This window comes from Eurosta solidaginis, chromosome 3 (assembly GCF_040869045.1).
Source record: "Eurosta solidaginis isolate ZX-2024a chromosome 3, ASM4086904v1, whole genome shotgun sequence".
Lineage (NCBI taxonomy): Eukaryota > Metazoa > Arthropoda > Insecta > Diptera > Tephritidae > Eurosta > Eurosta solidaginis.
In genome coordinates, this window is record NC_090321.1 from 225449884 (window position 1) to 225477568 (window position 27685).

The 27685-nt window shown below is 37.2% G+C and overlaps 2 protein-coding genes across 11 annotated transcripts in view; one reads left to right on the top strand and one right to left on the bottom strand.

Annotated features, from left to right (window-relative positions):
• The first annotated feature begins 1238 nt into the window (after nt 1–1238).
• Nucleotides 1239–13295, top strand: LOC137245138 (inhibitor of Bruton tyrosine kinase). 2 transcript variants are annotated; one of them, XM_067775326.1, is made up of 12 exons: nt 1239–1297; nt 1381–1596; nt 1663–1731; nt 3764–3954; nt 7877–8091; nt 8171–8538; nt 8595–8722; nt 9715–9858; nt 9917–10524; nt 10747–10870; nt 10939–11641; nt 11747–13295. In XM_067775326.1, the coding sequence occupies exons 2-12, from the start codon at nt 1408–1410 to the stop codon at nt 12719–12721; spliced, it is 3714 nt and encodes a 1237-aa protein (XP_067631427.1). In that variant the 5' UTR covers nt 1239–1297; nt 1381–1407; the 3' UTR covers nt 12722–13295. The 2 variants fall into 2 exon arrangements, with proteins under 2 accessions (XP_067631427.1, XP_067631426.1); XM_067775325.1 differs by lacking the exon at nt 1239–1297 and having other exon boundaries at nt 1306–1596; nt 11747–13294.
• Nox (NADPH oxidase) overlaps nt 12714–27685 on the bottom strand; it is a 69729-nt gene continuing 54757 nt past the window's right edge. For 8 of the 9 annotated variants that reach the window (XM_067775316.1, XM_067775318.1, XM_067775314.1 and 5 more), the window contains 7 exons: nt 25559–26900; nt 21407–21618; nt 21230–21339; nt 18733–18894; nt 18328–18644; nt 18174–18270; nt 12715–13512 (listed from right to left, as the gene is read on the bottom strand). In XM_067775316.1, the coding sequence (XP_067631417.1) occupies nt 13315–13512; nt 18174–18270; nt 18328–18644; nt 18733–18894; nt 21230–21339; nt 21407–21618; nt 25559–26900 (2438 nt within the window). In that variant the 3' untranslated portion in view covers nt 12715–13314. Of the gene's footprint in view, nt 13513–18173; nt 18271–18327; nt 18645–18732; nt 18895–21229; nt 21340–21406; nt 21619–25558; nt 26901–27685 lie in introns of all 9 variants that reach the window. The other variant, XM_067775319.1, reaches the window with a different exon arrangement.

Consider the following 27685-nt stretch of genomic DNA (forward strand, 5'->3'; position numbering starts at 1 on the left):
GTGGCGGTAGCCACGGTCAAACCACACACCCGGACGTGGCATGGCGTAGCCCAGGGTTATTTTTTATAAGCGCGGCCGAAGGCCGCCAACGCCGAAAGGTGTTCTGCGCAAAAATACTATTGATCCGACCCCCGGTTTCGGAGGTACCCGCGGGTGTTTTTTCGGGTTTTCGTTAATATCTTTTGAAAGCGTTAATATTTTTATTTACCGCCTTCGGATTATTAATACTGATGTCAAGACGCGTCGTTTGACACCTCTCTCGATATTTTTGGTGGCGTATTAGCAGTCGACCCCTCAACTAGACTTTTACCGATTTGTAGCCTGCAACAATGCGGAAACATACGGAAAGCAAAATTTATTTAAATTAGAGTCAAATTAAAGCGCCCAACGTGTAACATGGAAAAATTTTGTGCATAAAAACACAACTAAATTCAAATGTAAATTGTGTGTGCAAATGAGTTTTCAATAAGTGTACATTTTTCAGCTTTTCGTGGCTAAGGAATTGACCTCCAGATTCTTGTGTTACACAAATATAGTGAACTTGGTTACAGAAATTCAAATTAAAAAGTTTTTCACAATAATTTGAAAAACTCTACGTTTTCTCTGCTTTTTACACTTATAGGAGTAACCCTCCATAAAAAATTAAACTTTTAATGAAAATCAATAACTCTGAACTAAACACTTTTCGCCATGGTATAAAATTAAAACGCTGTGGAACAGGAGCAACACTTTTGTGACTACATAAACCCTGTTTCAATCTTTTACGGGTGTGCACAGAAACCTAATTGACCGTTTTCAACCGAAACAACAATGGCAACCCAGATTTTCCCTTTATGCTCACTTAAGCGAGTGCCTGTCAGAAAGAAGTCAACACACTTGTACTTGTACACTATGATTTACATCATTGTTTACTATATAGTTTGGCAGCTTAAGTAGAGGTTATGTTGCGAATAGAGTGGAAGGCAGTGGACTAGGCAGTCGAATGTCATATAATGAAGGAATGGTGTTCGGAGATTTTTCGAAGTTAAAAAAAAAATGATAAAAGCTTTAATATAAATAAAACTATTGTTTTAATAGCAACAAAAACGCCATATATATTCTGTATAAATAAATATGTAAGGATTATCTCACTTTAAAATTTGAATTAAATAATCTAAAGTTTTGTTTTGAAACTGAGTCGAGAACTGTGCGTGTGAATGTGCGAATTTTCACCGATCAGCTGTTAGTTGCGCTACTTGGTAAAATTTACAATGATTTACATATTTGTGCAATTGGGTAAAGAGATATAGAAAAACAAGTAAGCAAAATAAAAAAATTTGAAATACATTTGTAATTAAAGCGTGTCCCAATTGTGAAATAACTGACCAGCTTATTGAGCAGGAAGCCAAAAATAAGAGCACCGTGACAATGGCGTCAGGCAAACCATCACTTTTCAACCCCAACAATTATGAATACGATTGTACATGTAAATGTGGTTATTTAAAACATGGTAATCGGATAACTGCAGCATTAACCAAACGTTCAATTGAGGATGAGCAGCTTGGAGCCTTTATAGCAAAAACGTGTGCTAACTACGCGGATATTGTGGACGATCTGGTAATGTTTTAATCCATTGGTCCCAAAACCTTTTATGTTTTCAATATTTTGTTTTCGAATTTAAAGGGTCGCTCGGCCGTGCATTTGGCTGCATCGGTTAATCGTTATTCGATATTGGAATGGTTGCTTAATCAGGTATGATTCTGCTTTAACCCTTTGATGTCATAATTAAAGTGGGTGCGATTAAAAATATGTTTAATATATAGGGTTATTAGTTGAGCTTTGAATATGAACTGATATCTATTTCAAGTATCTATCCCTTTTGGAATTACCGTTATAAGATGTTGCTTATAAGCAACATTGCGCCATGGTGGTAAATTGTAAAATAAAACCGAATTTTGAACTTTATATCATTTTTATTAATTTTTATTACATTTTATGTGTTGTATGAAACAAAACAATTTTTTTGTGGGATACAACACAAGTGTACCTGACATCTTGACATTATAATGCCGGTTTGGCATAATCGGTACCTTCCTTTTGCTCCCCATTCCAGCCAATGGCGGTCTCCATCTAGACGCATTGATTTTGGAGGTTTCGAAATGTATAATCGTGTTACTGCAGATGGTGGACTTGGTGATCCAGTATTCGAAACATTAGATGGTATTGGAGAAGCTGATGGCGGTGAATCTGATTCCATACTTGAAAGGGTTGTCGACGGACGCCCTGTTGTTGTTGTTGTTGTTGTAGCAGTGCTTTGCCCCATCCAATAGGTCTGACGAATCACAAATTGTTATCAATGTCCTCTAACGGGAGTTCGAGGAAACTTGCTGTTTCAACAGGGGGGACCACATAATGAGAGAGGTGTTAGAGGAGCTGGTTCCACATTACAATTGAAGAGATGGTTGGTGTCATGTGGGGACACATTGCAAGCAGGGCATACATTTTTTATGTCGGGGTTGATTCTGGATAGTTAAAGAGTTTAACCTGTTACAGTATCCTCATCGAAGTGGGACTAGAGTGACTCGCGTTTACATAGGGAGTGTGCGTTCCTCTTCCGCAAGTTTAGGGTATTGCTCTTTGAGTACTGGATTCACCGGGCAATTCCTGACATAGAGGTCCGACGCCTGTTTATGGAGTTCACCAAGGACCTGCTTATGGTTTTTGGCTTCATACGGCTGTGTTCTCAGGTGCCGTCTTACGGAGGTGACTCCTTAAGCCCCTGGGCGGTGTTGGCCCATCAATCAGGTGTCTGTCGGGATGCCCAGGTTTCTGGGTATTCAACAGAAACTGTTTGGTTAGCATTTCATTTCTTTCCTTTATTGGGAGTATTCTCGCCTCATTATGTAGATGGTGTTCTAGGGGCATAAGGAGACAACCCGTGGCGGTTTTGAGGGCATTATTTGGCAGGCCTGTAGCTTCTTCCAGTGGGTAATCTTTAGGCTTGGCGACCATATCGAGGACGCGTAGCATGCAATCGGCTGGCCAATTGCTTTGTAAGTGGTAATGAGCGTTTCTTTATCTTTTCCCCAAGTACTGCCAGCAAGAGATTTGAGAACTTTATTACGGCTCTGGATTTTCGGTACAATTGCGGCCGTATGCTCAAACGAACGTCACACCCAAGATTTTGGGGTGTAAGACAGTCGGTAGCGTAGTGCCATTGACGTGGACGTTCAAAATGGTTCAAATGGTCGAAATTGATTATTTGTTTTATTTCAGATTCTGTGAGACCTTTTGGGTGCATCTCTAAAAAAAATCTAATTGTTGATAATAGTTTCTTCCTGAGCTACTACAGACAAATGTTGCCTATAAGCAACATTGTGTTCATAAAATTCCTCACAAAACAATACACAATTTTTTAAAGTATTGCAAACGTTATTTAATTTACTTACCTTTTATTTATAATAGTATTCAGTTTTTAAGAAAAAATTTCCAGTCTTGACTTTTTTATATGAACTTTTGTAAAACCTTTTTTTTCACTTTCTTTTGCACACGCTTGAGACTTATTTTAACTACCTCGCAATTAAACACTTGCAAAGCTCTTCAAAATATAACTTCGTAAAGAAATGCTTATACACACAAATTTCATCGAAAAAAAACCGTTAGCAAAAATAACATACCCTGTAGGAAATATAACCGAAAACAGACAATGTTGCCTATAAGCAACATTTGACATCAAAGGGTTAATTAGCCCGGCAGGAGTTTATATTTAACCTTATACTTTCAGGGTGCCATAATTAATAGCCGTGACTTTGAGTCTGGTAGTAGTGCCCTACATCGTGCCATTTATTATGGCTGCATTGATTGTGCTGTACTGCTTTTACGATATGGCGCTAGTCCAGATATGCTAGATGAAGACACACGCAGTGCTTTACAGTATGTTTGTCGGGCGCGTGATATTTCTATCTATTCAAATGTGTAAGTTAGGTAGCCTTAATTTACAGTGTGACTATAGAGCGGGTTAGGCGCTTCCCAAGGCAGCCGGTTCTATGTACCGGAGTGACTCGGGATTTTGTCAGAATATACCAGCGGTAGATATGCCTGTCGTAAGGGGCGTCAAAAGTACCAGATTCAAGGGGTTGTGCAGCGCAGCCCTTTCAGGTTGCCAGCGCAATATATAGCTTCTCCAAACCCAATTGTCAACCTCACCTATCCGTGGCGAATCCTGTTTCATTAACAGTCGAGGCTATGGCGACCCCGAACCCCTCATGGATCTAGGGGGTGGGAGGGCGGTATGGCCAAGAAGGTTGTTGTTGTTGTAGCGATAAGGTTGCTCCCCGAAGGCTTTGGGGAGTGTTATCAATGTAACGATCCTTTGCCGGATACAGATCCGGTACGCTCCGGTACCAAATCACCATTAAGGTGCTAGCCCGACCATCTCGGGATTGACAATTGGGTTTGGAGAAGCTATATGTTGCGCTGGCAACCTGAAGCGTTGCGCTACACAGCCCCTTGAATTTGGTATTTTAGTTGCCTCTTACGACAGGCATACCTACCGCGGGAATATTCTGACCCCCTAACCCGCTGGGGTGGCCAAGAAGGTCGCATGTGGTTATAACAAATCATTCCCGAAATGGTTCAGCTTACTATTAAACCTTCTTGTAGCGATAAAGAACACTCGGCAAGGATGTTGAAGATCATCAACATTGTTACCAATATTGATGGTCCTTCGCCGGATATACTATATATCCGGTACGTTTCGGTAACAAGCACTATTAAGTGTAAGCCCGCCCATATAGGGAACGATTTAATATGGCCACATTGAACAATTTGTGGGAGGGACGTCTGGCGATCCTACCAACGATCCTTCTGACCTATTCTCGATTTACGCGATAACAAAATTATGAAATTTCGCTGCTTTCGTGCATATAGATAACAATTATTTAAAGAGTGCATAATTTTGAAAGTGATAACTAAATATGTCCTTGCATAGATTCAACTCAAATTTAACAAAATGTTTTCACTAATACGAAAAATACTACAAGTGCATTGCAATGTAGATGTGATAGCGGCATCAGCACAAAGAATCCAAATTGTTAAAAAATGTACTAATCAATCTTACCATCATTTGGCCATTAAGCAAAATTGTGAAGAAATAAGTACACGAGAACAAAAAAAATTACTGGAAAATTCCAATGAACATTTATCCATCATCAGATATTTTACATTTAAGTAACATTCCATCATCGTATACTGATGAAAACATTAAAAAACTTTCACCTCTAATAACTTCGAAGTGAAAGCATTCAAATTTGTCCCCAAAAGACCGTGAAATGACGCTACTTCAACTCTCATCGCTTATCAAAGTACACAATCATCAACTTTCAGAATCGAATCATTTACGTGTCACTTTCTCCAAACTCAAAATCTAAGCTATAACTCTTTGTTGCATTAAAATCGATTCAACTGCAATACGGTTAAGAATAAATAGAACAAAACAGTGAATAACTAATCAACCAGAACCAATCTTAAAGAGACAGATCATCAAAAAAAAAATTGCTAATAAGAAATTGATACAAAAGTAACAGACGAAAAATCAAATCAACTAAAAACAGAACAGAAACAAACAAAACAAAAGGTTCAAGAACGGATACTAAAAATAGTAAAAATCAAACAAACAAATTTCTAGTGTAAAAAATTTTTATTATTGATCATTCAATTGATCAACAACATACTCATACAGACATATGTAGTCTCAAAATCTAAAACAACAACAACTCTATCTCTCTATATGTATTAACTAACAATTATAATACATTAATTCTATACTTACATACATATTTACATATGTGTGTGAATAATTTTAAATTCACTATTCCAACGTTATTATTATTAAAACATACTTTTACTTTTATTCAAACAATTTTTACCTAAACAAATATAAATTTTTTTTAAATTAATTACTTTTATTAGTGAATATCTTCTATACGTACTACATATATTTTGATTTCTTAGCTTCTTCTCCAGTATATAAGTAAATACATTTATCAATTATGTATACAAGAACTAACAACAACGAATATTCAAACCCAAAATACCTCATTTTCAATTCGAAAACAACACAAAAAAATAAAAAAATAAAAAAGAAATAACTTCAAATTTTTAAAATCAAACTAATTATTACAATGAATTTTAAAAAATCTCAAAAGATTTTTAAAATAATTTTTATTGACATATATCAATTCTTTCATATTGAAATTAAAATCATATGACAATTTCATATCACCCTCAAACGAATTAAGGAATCAACTTTTCATTCCTTATCAACAACTTGGACATACATTATGCAGAGTACAATTATATATTGAACATACATTCTGCATAATACAAGTTTTTAATTTTTGAGTAATTGTGCACACAAAGTTGCCATCTACTATAATTCAACCTCATTCTAGGTTCTTGAAAACCATAATTATAATTGACAATATTTAACATTGCTACAACAACAACAACAATATTTAACATACAGCTATTAAGTTATTTTTAACCTCAACAACAGCAATAACAACCAAATATTGATATACGTAAAATATTAATACAATAACTAAACATAACACCAATTAAAATAAGCTATCAAGTACGTCGAATCATCAAAAGATTGAGTACTTACATCAATACCAACATAAACTTTTTACGCAATCAACACAAAATTATTAACATTAAAAAAAAATTCGTTTCACTGGAGGGGGAGTATATGTAGAGTTATCTACTTATAACAAATATACTTGTTATATTTTAAATTTATTCTTATTATATAAGTTATTTTTTAATTATCAAAAATTTAAAATATTTTGAGTCATCAAAAATATCTTTTAAAAAAAATAAAGTTTAAATAAATTATTCAAAATTATATAGAAAATTTTTATTTTCTATATCTGGCGATCCTGCCCAATATATCAACATTCAAGTTGATATTTTAAAAAAATCTTTTATTTTGATTTTAAGTATAAAAATTTATTTTTGTTTATTTTTGAGTTTAGATATTTTCCAACTAATTAGAATTTTCTTTTTTTGAAGTTATTCAAAATTTTAAGTTAACACGAAAACTCAATTAAAATTATTTTAAAAATTAAAGTAAAGAGTACAAAGTAGATAACACTATAGGACGCAACAAATTAAATGGGGTTACACCGCCCAGGGGCTTAAGGAGTCATCTCCGTAAGCATTATGAGGAAATACGGCACCTGAGAACTCAGCCGTACAACACAAGCAGGTTCTCAGTGAACTCCACAAACAGGAGTCGGACCTTTATGGCAGGAATTGCCCGGTGAATCCAGTCCTCAAAGAACGGAACCCAAAACTTGCAGAAGGAGAACGCACACTCCCCAGGGAAACGCGAGTCACTCTTGCTGAACTTCGATCTGGATACAGAGGTTAAAGTCTTACCTATCCAGAATCAACCCCGACATACAAAATGTATGCACTGCTTGCAATGTGTCCCCACATGCCACCAACCATCTCTTTAATTGTAATTTGGAACCAACGCCTCTAACACCCCTCTCATTATGGTCCACCCCTGTTGAAACAGCAAGTTTCCTTAGACTTAGAGGATATTGATGACAATTTGTGATGGGTAGCACCTATTGGGTGGGGCGAAGCACTGCTACAACAACAACAACAGCATTGACGGCGCTACCAAGGTGCGAAAACTCTTGTTTATTCGGTGATCCACTTCTGGCACATCTATCCAATTCAGAGAAGGCAGAACTTCACGTTTGTTAAGTCTAATTAAAACACTTATCATCAGCATATTGCAGACTCTTTGATATATTATTTCGCTTAAACTATTTTGCATTCATTACGAAAAATGCGATATAATATTTTTTTCTTTCATTTTCAGTCCAAACAGCAATGAACTTTTAGTTTGGGGCACGAATAAAAATTATAATTTAGGTACCGGCAATGCAGAACCGACTAACACCCCACAATCAGTAGACTTCTTTCGCAAGGAGCACATATCAATTGAATCGGTATCGCTTGGCGCCTATCATAGTTTCTTTTTGGATAAAAAGGGACTGCTTTATGCTGTAGGGCATGGAGAAGGTGGTCGTTTAGGTACATTTTTATTACATGCAAAACATTTTATTGTGCATCAAATCAACTTTTATAACTCCTCTTGTTTTCTTTATTGCAGGTGTTGGTGGTGAGCACAGCTTAGCTGCACCAAAAAAAGTTAAAGTACCTATCAAGAACACTGGTGAACATTTAATATGCATAAGTGTTTCGCGTAAACATTCACTTTTACTAACAAATCGATCCAAAGTATTTGCGTGTGGCTTGAATGAAGATAAACAATTGGGCATACGTGATGCTGGTGATAAATTATCAACATTTCGTGAGGTTGTCACACTGAGAGACTTAATTGTCATAGGTCTTGTGCGTGTAATTGCAAGAGACTACCATTCAATCGCATACTCAGATGAGTGCATTTATATGTGGGGTACGAATTATGGTCAAATGGGTATGGATGAGCGTGTAAAAACTGTACCCTTGCCCAAGCAAGTAAGTTAAATATTAATTATTGATAAAAGCATATTAATCTGTTAAACCATTTTCAGTTGAAACTGCCCTCAAAAACCGTAATAGATTTTGTGGAAGGAAATAATGCAGCAACTGTAGTACATACTAAAGATAAAAACATTCTATTATATTTCAATGGAAAATTAAAATCAATTAAGCCGCCGAAGTAAGTATTCTTCGGTTTTCTACCCATAAAAGACATGTTCCACAGTTCATTTTATTAAAATAACACATAAACCCGGTGAGATTAATCGCATCTATTGGATGGGGGCGAAACTTTTTCTAAAATTAGATAAACTGCTAGTGTACGATACCCGTTTCCACGTCAGTTGGGTCTTAATACCGGGACGAACCAGATTCATAATCAAAAAGTCGGCAATAAAGAGCATTCACAAAGCTTTTGGGAGTAATTTTTCTGATACATGTGGCCTATCTGATTGGTCTGAAAACAGAAGGAAGCGTTACGAGCTAGACATCGAAAGCATAAAGAATGAATCATACATCAAATAAACAATTATCGAAAAAACTATAATTTGTTGAGCAATGTATAATAGATACAGACATTCAAGAAGCAGCTTATGGTGGGATGTTTTAGAAAAGAATTCGAAAGAGCTCTTTACGAGTGCTAAGGCATACCTGTCGTAAAAGGCGACTAAAATACCAGATTCAAGGGACTGTGTAGCGCAATATATAGCTTCTCCAAACCCAATTGTCAACCTCACCTATCCGTGGCGAATCCTGTTTCACTAACCGACGAGGCTCTGGCGACCCCAAGCTCCTCATGACACTAGAGGGTGGGGAGGGATGGATGAAAGTTTAATGTGGCCATATAAATCGTTCCCGAGATGGTCGGGCTAGCATCTGAATGGTGCTGTGTTGCCGGAGCGTACCGGATCTGTATTCGGCAAAGTACCTTCACATCGATAACACTCCCCAAAGACTTCGGGGAGAAACCTTATCGCTACAACAACAACAGTGCTAAGGCATCCCTAGAATGACATGGTCTGCGTATTTTATTGTAGATCTTCCAAATGGATACTATGTACGGATTCCATCAAACCGATGGGATAACTCTTTATTTTCATTAGATAGTGAAATACAGAACATGTCTACGGGCTTTCATATGTTTGTCGAAGGATTTTAATAATCTCTTTTCAGTTTTGAGGCCTTGAAAAGCATTTCTGTTGTTGGTGGTGATTCTACAAAGTCTGGAAAGGGCACTGCTACTGCTCTGAAGCTTCTAATGCTAACACAGACCAATGTAATATTTCTTTGGTATGAAACGACTCAACATTTCTACAGGTTTGTAGTAATAACATGAACAGTCACTTTCTACAATTTAATGTTATCTCAATTGCAGATGTAATTTTTCACACATACGTGTTTCGCAAATTGACAAAATTTTCTACAAAGCCAATGAAGTTCTTATACTATCACAAGGGGATGTATATAAGGGCAAATGTCAACAGGTACCAGTTCCAGCGTTTATGGTGAAAAGTGAAAGTCAAAAGCATCCATCATCAACAGCCAATATTTGGAGTAGTTGTGATCAGAATAGAACGGAAATCTCTAAAGATCATATCATACGTATCGAATTGCAAAGATTTTCGAATATCGATCGAGCTGTTGATATATTCTGTGATGATGATTTCACATCATTTGGAGTGCTACAAGAATCACAAATGAAATATTTTAAATCACCGAAGTTGACACCAGAAGAATATAGTTTTAAAAAATTATACAACGATATGGATGAATGCGATGCTGTACACGATGTGGTGTTCCATGTCGATAGCGAAACATATGCTGCACACAAACTTATCGTATATGCGCGTGCGCCTGGTTTGAGAGAGATTTTAAAATCATATCAAGATGAGCATGTCCATTTGAATTTCAAATTTTTGACCGGGAAAATGTTTGAGCTGCTGTTGAAGCATATTTACACAAACCAATTTCCAAATGAAGGCGGTAAGTAATTATAGTAACCTAGGAAATCCTTTTTACTTAAAGAGAATTTATATAAGACTTAAGCCTTCCTGCTTAAAAAAATATCAAAAATGGGTTTTTAATTTATTATATGAACTTTTCTTCATTAATTCTGACTTGGAATTATTCATTCATTAAAGTATCGACAACAGCCTGCTGTACTGTGTTTATATTATATTATATGCGTTTTTATTTTTGTTATAGATTTGGATAACATTCAACATAGCTTAGGTCCTGACTGTCCGGTGGAGCGTATCGATGTCTGTCGACTATTTTTGCGTTTCGTGGAAAAGTTTAAATTACAAAATCTGGCTAGTTTTTTGCAGAGGTGTGTAAGAAATTAGTTTTAATTCCCTTGATCATATCGTAATGTCAAATGAATTATTTATTTAAAAGCTTCCTGCAGAAGTCACCATTCCACTTGCCACAAATAGCAGATAAATCCAAATATCGGTTCAGCCGTATATATCATAGTGATTTTCCCGAACTCTATGACGTCCGAATCATATGCGGCGATGATGTAATTTTACCAGCACATAAATGCATATTAGTTGCGCGTCTCGACTACTTTAACATGATGTTCACACATACCTGGGCCGAACAAAATACGATTAATTTGAGTACCATACCGCCTGAGTATATGCGACCCATTGTGGAGTTCCTATATAGCTCTGACGTTGAACAATTTCGCAAGCAAAATTTCCCAGAATCATTTTTGTATAATATGATTGTATATTGCGATCAATTTTTTATAGAACGCTTACGGAAGGTTTGTGAAATTTTAATATTAGACAAGGTAAATATTCGCAAATGTGGAGAAATGCTAGATTTCGCATGTACGTATAATTGCGATATTTTAAAAAATGGATGCTTGGACTTTATTTGCCAAAACTTGGCAAGAATTTTAAATTTTAAAAGTTTGGACATATGTGAGCCTGAAGCGCTTAAGTGCATAAATACGCACTACAGAAATATGTTTAAAGATGTTTTTGATTATCGTATTATTACGCCCGACTCAGATGCAGTGGATGATGAATTGTTGTTAAGTTTTGTAGATGATTTTCAAGTGGACTTAGAATACCGCATGGATGAATATGAAGTAAGTCGCAAACTATCATGGGGGTTAGATAAAGCTTTATTCTTAAGAATATAAGGTTCTACAGTGTATGTTTTATTTTTATAATTTTTTCTTTATTTCTTGAAGGGAGCGCAACAAAAAACACTCAACAAACAAAAGTCGAAAAAAAGTAAAAATACCACAAATGCTAAGCGGCAGTACGAGTTGGAAGCCATATCCTCAATGATAGTGTCTATGAACATGGATGAAAATAATTCAAAATCATCACAAGGCAATCAATCTAAGGTGATAAAGGAAGCTGCTGAAGAAAGCGAAAAGATACAAGCTGAAGCACGTTCTTGGATGAAAGTTACGGATAAAAAAGATCAGAAAAAGCGCCCAATGTTAGAAATTTCACCAAACATTAATAGTATTTTAAAAGGTGAAACTAAATCAGAAGTGGAATACATTTCGCTGATTAAAACGAAAGTCGACAGTAACTCGCCATTGACACCAAGCACAAGATCATCAAAATCTGTTGAACCAGTAACGCCCGATAGAGAGGAAACTATACACACACCAATTAAAGGTTACAGTTTAAATTTAGCTGACTTTACACCTCCTTCGCGTGATAAACTTTCACAAAAACAACGTAAACGTCTCTCTTCAGAGTCGAATACTTCATGGCGTGCGCCAGTGAAAACACCAACAGTAACAGAAAGTTCACCAGTGAATGTGCCAACATCACAAACTAACGCCTGGGGAATATTACCACAGACAGGTACATATTCGGTTTCGCCGCCCACTGGCAGTATTGCCGATCCAACATCATTCGCAAATATGATGCGAGTTGCTGCCGGTGGCAATAACTGTAACAACAGTAGTGCCCAAAATAATACAGATAATAGTTTTTCACGTATACTTGCCGACGAACGTAAGCAGCGTGATTATTATGAGCGAATGCGCAGCAAATCGTTAGCGCTAACACAAATCGAAGAACAAGCCATAGCTGAATTGCGTAAGTTTTATAATGTAGACAATGTAACAGATGAAGAAATAACTATTGAGAGAAAAACGGTAATGCCAGCGGCCACAAATTTCGCAGTTTGGCAAAGGCATTAGAATTTGGTGCTCGAAATATATTTTTACTTGCATATCGGACACCTAGATTAATAGGGAGCTTTATCCAAAATCTTAAGTTTTAAAGTTATGGAGCAATTATATTTCCCCAAGTCAATCAAAAATTTGCCTTTGCTGAACACTTCGATTCTTTGAGTTGATCGCTGTGCAAAAAATTATATGCTATTGAATTCCTAGTTACATATGCGTGTAAAAATTGTTTAAATTTTCTAAGAAAATTAAATTTCTTTCTTTAACTTATTTTAATTGATTTCGGCCGTTTATATAGGGATAACCTTATTTGTATTTATTTCGAGTAATATTTTTAGAAAAATAAATAATTGATTAACGTAAACATTTTTTTTTTTCAAAAATACATCAAAATATCATTATGAGGTATTTAGCACTACTTACAATTCAACAATTATTACCTTGCAAAGCCAAAACCATAATATGTAGTTCTAGGATTATTAACTAAAATATTACTTTTAAGTGCAAAGTATCAACAATATAATCTACAAATACAAAATGTGCAAAAACCAAATTTATACACTACAATATAAAAGAAAATTTATAAAAAATAATTTATTCGTATTTTAGAAGCACTCTTTGCGGAATGCAAAACCATACTGATCGCATTTATAACGCAGTGTTTTACCAAGCTGCGGTGGGCCGCAGTAGAATATCGTAATTTTGCCTTTCTTTTGTGCCAGCAACTGTTTGAAGACCTTATCCCAATTTGGGCGGCCGGCATTGGTGCGCGTCTTCAGGCCAGTTATGAGATCGCGTTTACCCTGAAAGATTAATGTGTGAAGAAAAAATATATTTTAGCAAATTAGTTAGAAACATCACTGCCAAACTTGATAACTTTGTTTTAATTAGCGTTTGGAATTGATAATCCTAGAACACTAAGGCCCGGTTTATCAGTGGTTGGTTAAGTTAAGCTTAAACTAAGCTTGCTTAAACTCTAGTCAAATTTTAACTCCATACCTGGACATCTAATGTCGGGTTGAAAGTCAATGCGGAGAAGACGTCTTGTATACAAAGAGGTACAAGGTCCCAAATTGGACCAGGCCTAAGTTAGGAGGGGTGACCTTACAGGGGAAACCTTGCACAAAATATCTAGGAATCATCATAGACAGTAAGCTGTTATGGAAGCTCAACGTGGAGGAGAGGGTGAAGAAGTCCTCAACGGCACTCCATGCATGTAAAAGAATGCTGGGGTGTACGTGGGGCTTATCGTCCTCTCTTTCTCATTGGGCTTTTACAGCGATTGTAAGCCCTATTCTATACTATGGAGTTCTTGTTTGGTGTAAAGCCACACAAAAAACAATATACCTCAAGAAATTAGAGGGGGTATGCAGACTATCGATGCTAAGCATTACGGGAGCCCTGAAAACAACCCCGACGGCTGCATTCTATGCCATTCTGCACATTCCAACTGTAAACGTGGTAGCAAAGAACATAGCATTAACAACTGCAACCAGGCTCGGTGCCTCGGGGCAGCTTGAGCGCCGACCATATGGCCATAGTAGTATAGCGTCATCAATCACAGGACGAACAGAGTACCTGATTCCCTATCTGCGCTTCGAGGGAGATCTTAAGGCCACAATAGAGGTGGACGGTTGGTGCAAGGGTGCGCCAAATTGCGGACGAGGCGATACATGTGTACACAGATGGTTCCAAGGTAGTGGAATGAGTAGGGTTTGCGGTATACTGTGCTGATCCGGAAATAAGCAGATCCTACAGGCTGCCGGATTACTGTAGCGTTTTCCAAGCGGAAATATTAGCCGTAACCAAAGCAGTTGAGACCCTTGAAGAGAATAGCTTAAGCTGCAACCGTGTTAACTTTTATATTGACAGTCAAGCAGCAATTAAGGTTATAATCTCGCATAGCACATCATCTAAATGCGTGTTAGAGTGTAAGCAGTCTGGAGAAAATCGGGACGGGGAGAAGCATACATCGATATTGGGTCCCAGGGCATATGGGAATAGATGGGAATGAAAAAGCGGACGAACTAGCTAAAAAGGGCGCATCCTTTGAAGCTTGCTCCGTAGACGTCCCAATTGACTGGGCGAGATTAAGCGAAGGCGAGAGGTGCACATGATCGACCAAGCGGGAAAGGCGTGGGTTCAAGCGCGGGGCTGTAAAGTGTCGAAGATTATGTGTAGGTCTTACAACCTTAGACTAACAAAGTTGCTTCTATCATTAAAAAGAGAGGACTGTAGACTCATGACGGGTATTCTGACTGGACACTGCCTTCTGGCGTCACATGCCTTTAAATTAGGCTTGGTCGGTGATAGCAAATTTAGGAAGTGCGGGTGGGAGGAGGAAACGATCGATCACGTTCTGTGCTCGTGCCCTGCACTTGCCAGGCTAAGACTCCAGCTATTAGGAGTGATACAGCTGTCAGATCTAGAAGCAGCAAGTGGCTTAAGTCCTAGGAAGCTCCTAGTATTTGCCAAGAGAACGGAGTTATTTTATAACATAGGTCCTAATTTTTGATAGGTTTTTTCTGTTTGGTCGTTAAAACAAACTTCTGGTAACACTACGGACTCAATCAGTCTATGTGAGGTCCTCATGGATCGGCCAGTTCAACCTAACTAAACTCCAGTTAAACTACTGAGAAGTTTTTCAGTCACAGTTTAAGGCCGCCTTTGGGCTATGCTGATTTGTGCAGCAACATTGGTTTTTTTTATTAGGGGGACTCATGTAACCGTATAAATGCCTTATAAAGTGTGTAAACGTATAAATTTATCTAGTGCGTAATCGAGCTGTCAAATTTTGTATGAAAAATCTTTTACACAATTTGTATAAATTTACGCGCACATTTCATTGTGTAAACGCGGTAAACTCAAAGGAATGCAACCTTGCAGACATTACAGCAGGCATTTTCATCAGAAATCTCCAATATCAGCAAGTAAAGGCGTTTTAGTTTTGATTTTTCACTTAATTTTGGCATTTTGTATAACAATCAAAAAAATTTTGTTTGGCAATAATACAGCTGATAAACAATCAAGTTTATCAAGAGTATTACTAGGTGCGTTCATATAATAGCGTGTGTAAATGGATATAATTTTACACCTTATAAGTTTATATGCTTTCATGAGTCCCCCTATTATCTAGATAATTTGTAGATACGGCAACAGCTGGATTTTTTTTACCCAACAAACATGGAAAAAATTCTCCCGCGAAATATATATCTAGTTCTGGAAGTGATATCCAACGTCATTATTTAATTATTCTTAAACCAGATAGTTCTCGAGTTGATATCCAACTTCATGCTCCAGTCACTATCCAACCATTGAGAAATTTTGTAAAATTAAAAGTTTTCCAGTTGATCTCCAACGTCATTAATGTTTTCCAATTATTATCCTAATTTTGAGATTTTGAGAAATGTACAGCATTGTGAATGATAACTAAGTGTGATATCTTCTGCATAGACTTCAAAATTCCAAAGTGATTGGATCTTACTTACTTACTTAATTGGCGCTTAACCGTCTAAACGGTTATGGCCGTCCAACAAGGCGCGCCAGTCGCTCCTTCGCTCCGCCAACCGGCGCCAATTGGTCACACCAAGGGAGTTTAAATCGTTTTCCACCTGGTCCTTCCAACGGAGTGGGGGCCGCCCTCTACCTCTGCTTCCATAGGCGGGTTCCGATAGAAACACTTTCTTGGCCGGAGCATCATCTTTCATTCGCATAACATGGCTATGTTGATGTCTGCGTATAGCTCGTACAGCTCATCATTAAATCTTCTTCGGTACTCGCCATCGCCAACGCGTAGAGGTCCATAAATCTTTCGAAGAACTTTTCTCTCGAACACTCCCAAAGCCGCTTCATCTGCTGTTGTCATGGTCCATGCTTCTGCCCCATATAGCAGGACGGGTACGATAAGTGACTTGTAAAGTATGATTTTCGTTCGCCTACCTAGTCCAAAGTAGCATTTATTGGCAAGATTGATTCTTCGCTGGATTTCAGTGCTGATGTTGTTGCTAGTGTTGATGCTGGTTCCCAAATAAACGAAGTCTTTTACTATTTCGAAATTATGGCTGCCAACAGTAGCGTGGTTGCCAAGGCGCATATGCGCTGACTCTTTGCTCGATGACAGCAGGTACTTCGTTTTGTCCTCATTCACCATCAAATCCATCTTTACCGCTTCTTTTTCCAGCTTGGAGTAAGTGATTGGATCACCTGATTTGTAATTGACTATCGCTGTCTCATTCTGTATCTCTTTCTATCACCCGCTGAAGATAGGCGCCGCCATATTGAACACCCTGTCAAAACGCTAAAAAGTAGCCATATTGAACATCCTGTCAGCCAGTTGACAGATAAGATATCACACTTAGTCATCATTCACAATGATGTACAGTACTCAAATGAATATTCAACCCATTTTTCCAGTTGATATCTTACATTATAGCCATCATCCGGTGGCAAAGATCCTGAGACAGATAAATAATTTTGCATGTAAATGCAACAACAACGATTTGAGCCAGATAAATCCAGATTGAATTCTGGTTCAATTTGTGAGCCAGATAATTCGTTAATTACTTGTCTTTAGTTTGCCAACGCTGCCTTTAATAAACCTACTTTTTGAAAAATAGATGTCGCTGCTTAGCCTTTCGCCGTATGAGTTAAATTAAAAACAGCGGCCACATCTGCCTATCACATTTCACGTGTGCGAAAATATCACGATCTCTGCTTCTCAAATATCTCAATGATCCAGAACATTCCCGTGAGAATTGAGCGTGAACCGGAGCTGCAAAACTCACTGGATGACGGCTTATATATCGAGTTGAGGTAGAGTTTAAAAAAATCGCCAAGGTGGTACCACCAAAACCAACAGCTGTTTATTGTGAGAAATAAACACCTGGTTGGTAGAATAAATTATATAGGCGGCCGCCGTAGTGTGATGTTCGCGTGCTCGGCCTGCCACACCGAAGATCCTACATCAACATCATTGAATCATACATTTGAGTCCAGTTAGAGAGCCGCAAGTTGTTAATTACATTTTTTCAACTTAAGTAATAGCTGACTTATTTTCTTTTGTTGATTTTCCGACAGGGTGGATAAATGATGTATATTAAGTAATTGCCTATTTTGCTGAGTACGCTATGATTCTCGAGCTAAGCCACTGTTTCGAAACAACTTTTGAGATTTTAGAAGTACGCCTAGTTGTCAACATGAACTCTAATGGTACTCAAGCCCGAATGCTTGTTGGGTATATTCGACGCCATTTCGTACGAACGCAAATAACTGATAGATTAACTAGAGTTTAACCCTGGCAGATCGGCCGCTTAAGCTTAGCTTAAACTTCAGTTAAAGTAGACTGAAAAACTGCAGAATAAGTTTAAGCGTAGTTTAACTGACAAACTGAGTTGAACTTGTACTGAAAAACCGGGCCTAATAAGTATTAAACGTAATAAATGTATAACGAAAACATTGCAAATACCTTTTCATGCAATAAATCTAGAGCCAACTGCAATCCTACCGCTTTCATATCAGTGCGCTGTAGAGCACTTGTGATGTACATATGCATATCGAGAAATCTACAATATTACAACAAATAATAATCATACAACATACAAATAACAAACGACGCATACCTCTCCATTGGGCCACCCAACTCCGCTTGTTCGATTTCCAATTGTGACAATAGATTTACAAACCATTCAAATGAACGTTGATCGCGATTAATCCAAAAAAAATCGACTTTACGTAAATTCATTACTGTTTTTGGTATATCACTAGCCCATTCGAAATGACAACGTGGACAAGTGTGTCGTGCCTTCCAATAACGATGCATGATTGATTGTAATATTGAAGCGAATGGTGTAACACCAATACCAGTTCCAATGAGAACGGCATGTTGGGCGCCAAATATATGACTCGATGGTGCACCATATGGTCCATCAATGCAAATCTTTATATATTAAACGAGGCAAAAAATCAGGAAAATTGTAAATTAGTATTACCTTATTTATAGTATACGAATTTTTGATTTCCCAAACCTCTAGTACGCCAGCGTCTAGTGTAACCTTGCTACCAGCGTTAGTGTTGGCATGCTGAGGAAAACTTCCATGGCTACCACGATTTTTGATGGATGTTGAGAGTGAACGCAAGAATGTTGGCCTTCGGAATCGACCAACTTTATTGCGTGTGGCTGTTGCATCCTTTTGGTGAAAATTTGAAAAATATTTAAATTAGTTTTTCGCTAAATGTATATCCAATTAGTAATTTAAATTTTTGTACGGATGCTGTACGTGATTTCCGAAATTGTTTCAGGTTATGGTTATATAAGGTTATACTATAGACGTACATATAACTTAAGTGACGTAATTATACTCAGCGTGTTTTGCACACAGAGTATATTAACTTTAATTGGATAACGGTTGGTTGTAGAGGTATAAAGGAATCGAGATAGATATAGACTTGCATATCAAACTCATCAGTATCGAAAAAAAAATTGATTGAGCCATGTCCGTCCGTCTGTCCGTTTGTCCGTTAACACGATAACTTGAGTAAATATTGAGATAATTTGGCAGTCGTTGAAGATAACATGATGAAGTTTGGCAGGAACGTTACTCATATTACTATATGTGTGCCAAATAAAAATTAGCAAAATCGGATGACGAACACGCCCACTTAAAAAAAACATTTTTTTTTAAGTCAAATTTTAAATTATGTCAAAATTCAACTCCAGTAATGATATGATGCAACAAAATCCAAAAATAAAAGAAAATTTCAAAATGGGCGTGGCTCCGCCCTTTTTCATTTAATTTGTCTAGAATACTTTTAATGCCATAAGTCGAACAAAAATTTACCAATCCATGTCAAATTTCGTAAGGGCATTTCTTCTATGATGATAACTGTTTTCTGTGAAAATGGGCGAAATCGGTTGAAGCCACGCCCAGTTTTTATACACAGTCGACCGTCTGTCCTTCCGCTCGGCCGTTAACACGATAACTTGAACAAAAATTGATTTATCTTTACTAAACTTGTTTCACGTGCTTATCTGAACTCACTTTATCTTGGTATTAAAAATGGACGAAATCCGACTATGACCACGCCTACTTTTTCGATGTCGAAAATTTCGAAAAATGAAAAAAATGCCATAATTCTATACTAAATACGAAAAGAGGTATGAAACATGGTGATTGGATTGGTTTGTTGACGCAAAGTATACTAACTTTAGAAAAAACTTTGTAAAATGGGTGTGACACCTACCATATTAAGTAGAAGAAAATGAAAAAGTTCTGCAGGGCGAAATCAAAAGCCATTGGAATAATGGCAGGAATACTGTTCGTGGTATTACATATTTAAATAAATTAGCAGTACCCGACAGATGATGTTCTGGGTCACCCTGGTCCACATTTTGTTCGATATATCGGAAACGCCTTCACATATACTACTAAGGGCCACTCCCTTTTAAACCCCTCATTAATGCCTTGATTTTGATACCCATATCGCACAAACACATTCTAGAGTCACCCGTGGTCCACATTTATGGCGATATCTCGAAAAGGCGCCCACCTATAGAACTATGGCCCACTTCCTTTTAAAATACTCATGAACACCTTTCATTTGATACCCATATCGTACAAACACATTCTAGAGTCACCCCTGGTCCACCTTTATGGCGATATCTCGAAAAGGCGCCCACCTATAGAACTATGGCCCACTCCCTTTTAAAATACTCTTTTAATACCTTCCATTTGATACCCATGTCATACAAACAAATTCCAGGGTTACCCTAGGTTCATTTTCCTACATGGCGATTTTCCCTTATTTTGTCTCCAAAGCTCTCAGCTGAGTATGTAATGTTCGGTTATACCTGAATTTAGCCTTCCTTACTTGTTTTAAGTTATTGTTAGTAAAAGAAGCTTATGACCATTATCTATATTAGATATTAATATGTGCATAATAAGCACGCCGGCCACCGTGGTGTAGTGGTAGTGTGCTCCGCCTACCCCACCAAAGATCCTGGGTTCAAGTCACGGGCTAAGCAAGATCAAAAATACAGAAACAGGTCGGGGTCGCCTCTTGGCAGTTATTCTGCTCGGCAGTGAAACACTCTGAGTGTATGAAAAGCTTTTCAATGAATACTCATCTGCCTTGCAGATAGCATTCGGAGTCGGCGTAAAACATGTAGGTTTCGTTCCGCCAATTTTTAGGAAAAATTAAAAGTAGCACGACGCAAATTGGAAGAGAAGCTCGGCCTAAAATCTCTTCGGATGCTATCGCGCGTTGTATTTATATAATTTTTAACGAGGGTATAACCTGATATACTAGAGGGTAAACCCCAAATGACACAGACTAACAATACATGTGGCTCGTTTCGACAAGCGTATGTTACTTCTCAACAAGGACAATATCAACTTGAATTACCGCAGTACTCCCCAAAACTTACGTATAATTTATAAATATTCGATTTTGGAATACAAAAATCCAATTTATCCACATCATAAGGTAACGCTTGTAAAAATTAGTATAGTCGTAGGTACTCACTTCCAAAGGCTTGATTATGCTGGCTTCGGAGACTTCAATAGCATTGCTGTTGGATTTACTGCACCCATTACTTCTGCCTTCTTCGAGTTCTCTGTAAGCATCCATATTACCTATTTTAGCAAAAATATATGTTGAAAAATTATAAACTCAGCGAATGAAAAGCAAATACCTACTTACCTCCTAGATTTGTTGTAAATTGGGGTTCTGCTTCTTCGACGCTTGGCGTTTTAAAAGCGATTATGGTCGGTTTATTGCGCATATAACGAAAACTCTGAGCCAGCGATTTATTTTGTGGACTTAAATAGGCCAGACCAGCACATTGTCGCGCACGTCGGACACGTGATTCATCGAAGGAACGTTCAGATTCTGAACGTCCAATCGATCGCAGCCTTTAATGAACACAAAAGAATTATTACAATTTTGAGTATAATTTGTTTCATTGTCCATATATTGTAAGGGGACAGGTCTATCATGAATTGCGGTTTTTTCTCAATTAGCAGATTTAGGAAGTGCGGGTTGGACGAGGAAACGATCGAGCACGTTCTGTGCTCGTGCCCTGCACTTGCCAGGCTAAGACTCCAGCTATTAGGAGTGATACAGGTGTCAGATCTAGAAGCAGCAAGTGACTTAAGTCCTAGAAAGCTTCTAGTATTTGCCAAGAGGACGGAGTTATTTTATAACATAGGTCCTGGTTTTTGATAGGGTTTTTCAGTTTGGTCGTTAAAACAAACTTATGGTAACACTACGGACTCAATCAGTCTATGTGAGGTCCTCATAGACCGGTCAGTTCAACCTAACCTATCTTTGGTGGTGAGATAGAATAAATAGATCAGTTAAGCTAACAGGCCTAAGGAAATTCGATAATAAACTAAATGAGTGAGTGCTAATATTGTTTTGCTCTTTAACTTCCATAAGAGACTATTAAGTAGTACGTCTGACAGCGGTCCTCTAGCAGCTTCTACCGTTCTGTTCAGTCCTGTTTTCCCGCAAATTTGTAAGAAATTAAATCAGTTTTTTGTCTGTCTGATGCTGAGCAGAATGGCCTTGATGTCAACAGAACTGATGTTCGGATACTTCATACATGCGCTGACTACAGAACGGAATCTAAGAAGATAATGCTCATCACTTTCCATCTCTTCCTTGCTCCTACAGCTCCGACAGCAATAATACATTGGGATTTCCATGCGCTCGCCATGTGCTTACATTAGGCAGTTACCCTAATAATGCAGTCATTAAAATTTAAAGAGATACGATTAAGATGCGGGAAGAAGTTTGCGAGGACACCTAACATGTGGATTCTATTATGGATGCCAGCTTTCTTGGTTAAAACAGCCAGTGCATTTGTGTTAAGTGTTAGACCAGACATTTTACCCGGCATCACGTTGGAAACGTAAGAGCCAGTTATTGCCTTCATATTTCTGTGTAAGATGCCGAGGTACTTACATAACATTCGGTGGTTGTGTAGCGCAATCATTTCAAGGGGTTGCACAGTGGTCGGTCTTATATGGAGTTGGTGGCCAAAAATACTTCCAGTAGAGATCAAAGTGAAACTTTGCTCACGGCGTTACAAATATGTGATAATTATGTTTTCATAAAATTGGTTCGGGTGATGCCTTTATACCGACCCACAACCACCCACTTTCACCGCATGTATACAAAAAGTAAGTAGATGTGAGGGGAAAAGTGGTAAGGTGTGTCTATCGCAAATACAATGTTTAATAGGATTAAATAAAGAAATTAAAGTTATTAAAAGATCTTACATACATAACAATAACAAAACAACAAACATACACAAAAGTTTACATTTGCATATCGTCGACTGGATAAAATAATGTCGTATGTTACATGTAAGTACCTATAACATACGACAATTATTTATCAGGGTGACGCTAATCAGAAAACTGTCGCAAAACATAGTTAGTGGCAGAAAGTGGCAGCTGATATTAACACTTTAGAATCTTAAAGCTTTGACTAATAATAAGATATAACTCCCAACGTGAGGATTGGTGAGGAACCCAACTAAAACTTTAGCTGAAATTGAAATATTTGTGCAAATAAACACTAATAAAAGCACTGGTGAAATTTTAAATAACAAAAAAAAAAAAAACAAGAAACTAAAAACACTAAACCCACTTAGCATTTAGGTGATAAATTTTTGAATTTCCCTACATATCAATATAATTTGATTACTCCTTCTGACTTAGAAATGAGTTATTATACAATTGAACAAAAGAAATAATCAAATATGAATACTTTTGATGATTAAAAACTGTATATAGTTTTTCAATCATATTTTGGAATCAAATATGTTTACTTTAGGTGATCAAAAATTTTTAATAATTTTTCATTCAGCTTTCTGAATCTTTTCTGACAGTCTTTGTTGACTGAATAATGAATTTTATACTTGTTAAAATTTTACTTTTGATTGAAGATCTTATTTTTTCGCATATACACATTTTTTCAAACATGAAGTTCAGAAAAAATATATTAAAATTTTATTCTTCAAGACAAGAAATAATGTATATACTGCTCCTAACAAAAGATGTCCCCAACCATTTCTCCACCTTCGGCTTCCCAGAAAATACAAATCCAACTATTAGACAATACAAAGGTTGTGAACTATTTGAACCCCAGGTAAGTGAAACTCTCTTGACATATGTGCCTGAATATGGCTTCAACATCCCATACCATATGGTATTTTAAGATGTTGACGATCATATCTGATGCTGGATGTTGTAGTCGCAGGTGTATATTGGTCTAGTTTGTTTGCGAATAATTACCTTTGGTTCAAATAGCTCACTTCCGCATGCTTTCTTCCCCTGATGAAATAAGATTAGCATGTAGTGTCTTATTTTGTATGAGATATGAAGAATAAATGCATGATCATCGCATTCAAAAATGATTAAAAAATCTCAACCAAAATCATTGAAATATGTTCACGAATATGATCAGAAAATTACTGTGAAAAGCATTCAAATATTACCCTAAAACAACTAAAACTCAATTTTACAATGATATCAGATATGAACAAAAAGCGTTTCGAAATATGCATCATAAATGATTATTCAAGAATAATCACATTTATGGTACATTTTTCTCCCGACGATACGTTAATTTTCGAACAGAAAATGCTTTTAAATTTGAACGTTTTTAATCATCTTGGGGTATGATATTTGAATATTTTTTGATCAAAATTTGCAAAAAATGCTGGCTGTGAAATTATTTCAAAATGAGGTAAATACCTTTCACTTCAATATTCATTTCTATTTATTTCAATGTAATGATATTTTATGTATTTTTAAATAGCTTAAACTTGCACTTTACCCACTCAGCATTTAGGTGATTCAATTTTGAATTTCCCTACATATCAATACCATTTGTTTACTCTTTCTGACTAAATAATGAGTTATCATACAATTGAACAAAAGAAATAATCAAATATGAATACGTTTGATGACGAAAAACTAAAAAGCATTTTTCGATCACTTTTTGGAATCATTTTTGAAGTCCTTTAATGACTAAATTTTAATATTTCATAAAAACCAACAAAAAGAATAATCAAATATGCTTACCTTTGATGATCAAAAACTGAATATAGTTTTTCAATCACATTTTTTTATTTTTAACTTGCTCACACTGCAAAAACCAACTAATACCATAACCTCACTTTTGAAGCTATTCTTAAAGAGTGCAGTTCGAATACAACAAAAACCAATATACCTTTTAAAAGGCTGTTCTAATAAGAGATACTAACGACACATTTGGTGGCAAACTTTTCACTTCAACTTTTTTATTTTTGGCCTATGGAACCGACCACTGTGGGTTGTCAGCGCCCAATTGTCAATCTCACCTATCCATGCCGAAGCCTGTTTCTTAAGCAGGCGGCGCTCTTGCGTCGTGGAGGGATGGCCTAAAATTATCAATGTGGTCGTATTAAATCGTCCTCGAGGTGATCAGTCTTGTACCTTAAGGTTTACCAGAACGTACAGGATCTATATATCTGGCAAAGAACCATCAACATCGATAACACTGCCGAAAACCTAAGGGTAGTATCTTTATCGCTATGAAAACCAGTGCTTTGTAGTTTCATTAGTGAGGGGTTAACAAAAATGATTATGAGCTCTCAAGATCTCTATAACAAATTCAGTAAGTGCACTTACAAGCTACTTACGACCTAACCTAGTTTTTGAGGCTATACGAGAACGTTATTTCCCTTTTCTGAAAGGCGCTGTTCAATGTCACATGTGAAGGCAGAGTTATAAAGTCATATTAAGAAATGATTGAGCTTCGCATAATTTTTTCAATGTATTGGACTTATCAATGACTTACGCTCGAATACGTTCCCTCTTTTTAGTTTTAACAGCTATATCTGGCAGCGAAAAACTTTTCTCCAGAGGCGGTTTACGCGAATTAAGTTTATGTAGACGCTTATCTAAAGGATGTTTCGCAGAATCTCCATTATCAGATACATAACCATCATTCCAGTGAGCATTAACCTCACTTTTCGTCGGCGTATCCTTACGCGAGAAGGTACGTTGTAAAGTTGTTTTAATACTACGTATACGATCTGTTTGTTTCGGCGCTGATGAGACATTGTTATGATCCGAGGCGCTAGCACCTTCCGTGGCCAATTTCGAAGGAATTTGTGGCTGGCGCGCCGGCTTTAGTGGCACATTATGCAATTGATCTGCAGCTCTTTGAGACATATTCGATAGTAGAGCTGCATCAAGTGTATTCGATTTATTTTGTAAACGTGCCAAATTTTGTGCTAAGAAATCGATTTGGGGGGTTGGTGATGCTTTTGGCTCTTCCTTTCTATCTAAACGCACGAAATCTGTTGGTATCGCATGACGATGTTTTATGATTTCACCGCCGCTACTTTGCAGCTTTAGTTGTTCTTTCTCGAAATATTGATACAAACGATTAGTCCATTCACCAACGGTGCGTATGTGTAGCCACATGTAGTCCTCTTGTTCGGGTGCTGAACTAATTGTAAAAGGATGCCATTCATAATTGGCGATAGCTGGTATATTTACAAAAACATAATCGCCAGGACGAAAATTAAAATTGAATGGCCGCTTAATAACTAAATGAATAACTTTTGATGGTAGCAAAAGGCCAGAGCTGATGTAGGTCTTGCCATGTTCACTTTTCATCCAAACAAAACGTAGTAAACGTTCGACGATGTATATGAGACCTGGTACTAAAAACCATTTCCAAAAATTTGGACCATGAAAGAGTAATAAAATCCAAAATGGAATATACAGCAAATGAGTCCAATAGAAGACTTCAAACGAGCCTTTGCGTCTCACGAATGGTTGTGAGCAAATAAACATAATTAGTAAAATGATGAGCAACGCTAAACCGGTTGGATTGGCACAACCCGGTATAAGACCGAATAAACCTGGACGATCGGTTAGGAGCCATTCGCCGATAGTATAATGACCGGCATTGATTTTTGGATCGTTTACGACAATTGTGGAGAAATTCAAGATGTGCGCTATGGTGTGAAGAAGACTAAAAATGGATACCATAATTCCCGTGAATTTGTGTAGATAGATGTGATTGTCCAACGGTAGATAGGAAGAAAGACCCTGACATCTTAGATATGTGAGCGAATGTCGTAGCATGAGCACCAATATCCAAGCGCAGTTGAAGTTCAAACATTGGCCTGAAAAAGGGGGGAAAAACAAATAAAAAATAGAAAGTTAGTGGAGCTCTTCCGAGTGGTGAACATAAAACTTCATAGGAAATTGGACTGGGATAAACAAAAATCCTCTTCTTAGTCCAAATTAGACCCTAACTACTTTTCAACTGAATCCGAAGTCGAACCTAAATCCAACTTCATCCAGACATAAAGGAGAGAGTGGAGTAGGTAAATTATCAGCTGTCTGTTTCCTCGGCAGATAGCAAACTTTCCTTTTATCTCGATATGAAGATCCGAGTTGCTGTTGGGGCCTTGTAACTCTAACTCGTTGAGAGATGTTTAATGCTGGGGGCTATCACGTTATGAATTCGCTTTACTTTCGTTTGGGTAAAGAGAAGCTCAAAAGAGATGTGACTTATCACGATCTTGAATAAATCCGCCGGAAATCCGAGTAAACCGTATAACTTTCGCGTAGTTATGTCTAATGCTGGGATGGCAAGCATTATGTGGCTCTATGACTCCATCTCATAAGGAAGGATCTTCTAGTACGTAACCCGTCAGAGCTCTAATCGCAAACGATAAATAAGCCTTAGTGAACCAAAAGGTTCCGGTCGCCCGCCTGCCATCCACTTTCTGCCAGAAGCATTTCTCTACCATACAAATGCAAGTGTCAGCGTTTGCTTAGCTAATTCAACACACATCTGTACAAGATCAGACTATAGGTGGTCAGCGGTACTTCGAATTTCAGTGCGCGGTGTGATAGTTGTGTGCGATATTACTATGCCCCTGAACGCAGATGGCTATAGTCT

Coding starts and splice junctions, on each gene's coding strand:
- LOC137245138 (XM_067775326.1), top strand. CDS start 1,408: ATGGCGTCAGGCAAACCATCACTTTTCAACCCCAACAATTATGAATAC. Junction 1,732..3,763: donor TGGAATGGTTGCTTAATCAG/GTATGATTCTGC, acceptor TTATACTTTCAG/GGTGCCATAATTAATAGCCG. Junction 3,955..7,876: donor ATTTCTATCTATTCAAATGT/GTAAGTTAGGTA, acceptor TTTCATTTTCAG/TCCAAACAGCAATGAACTTT.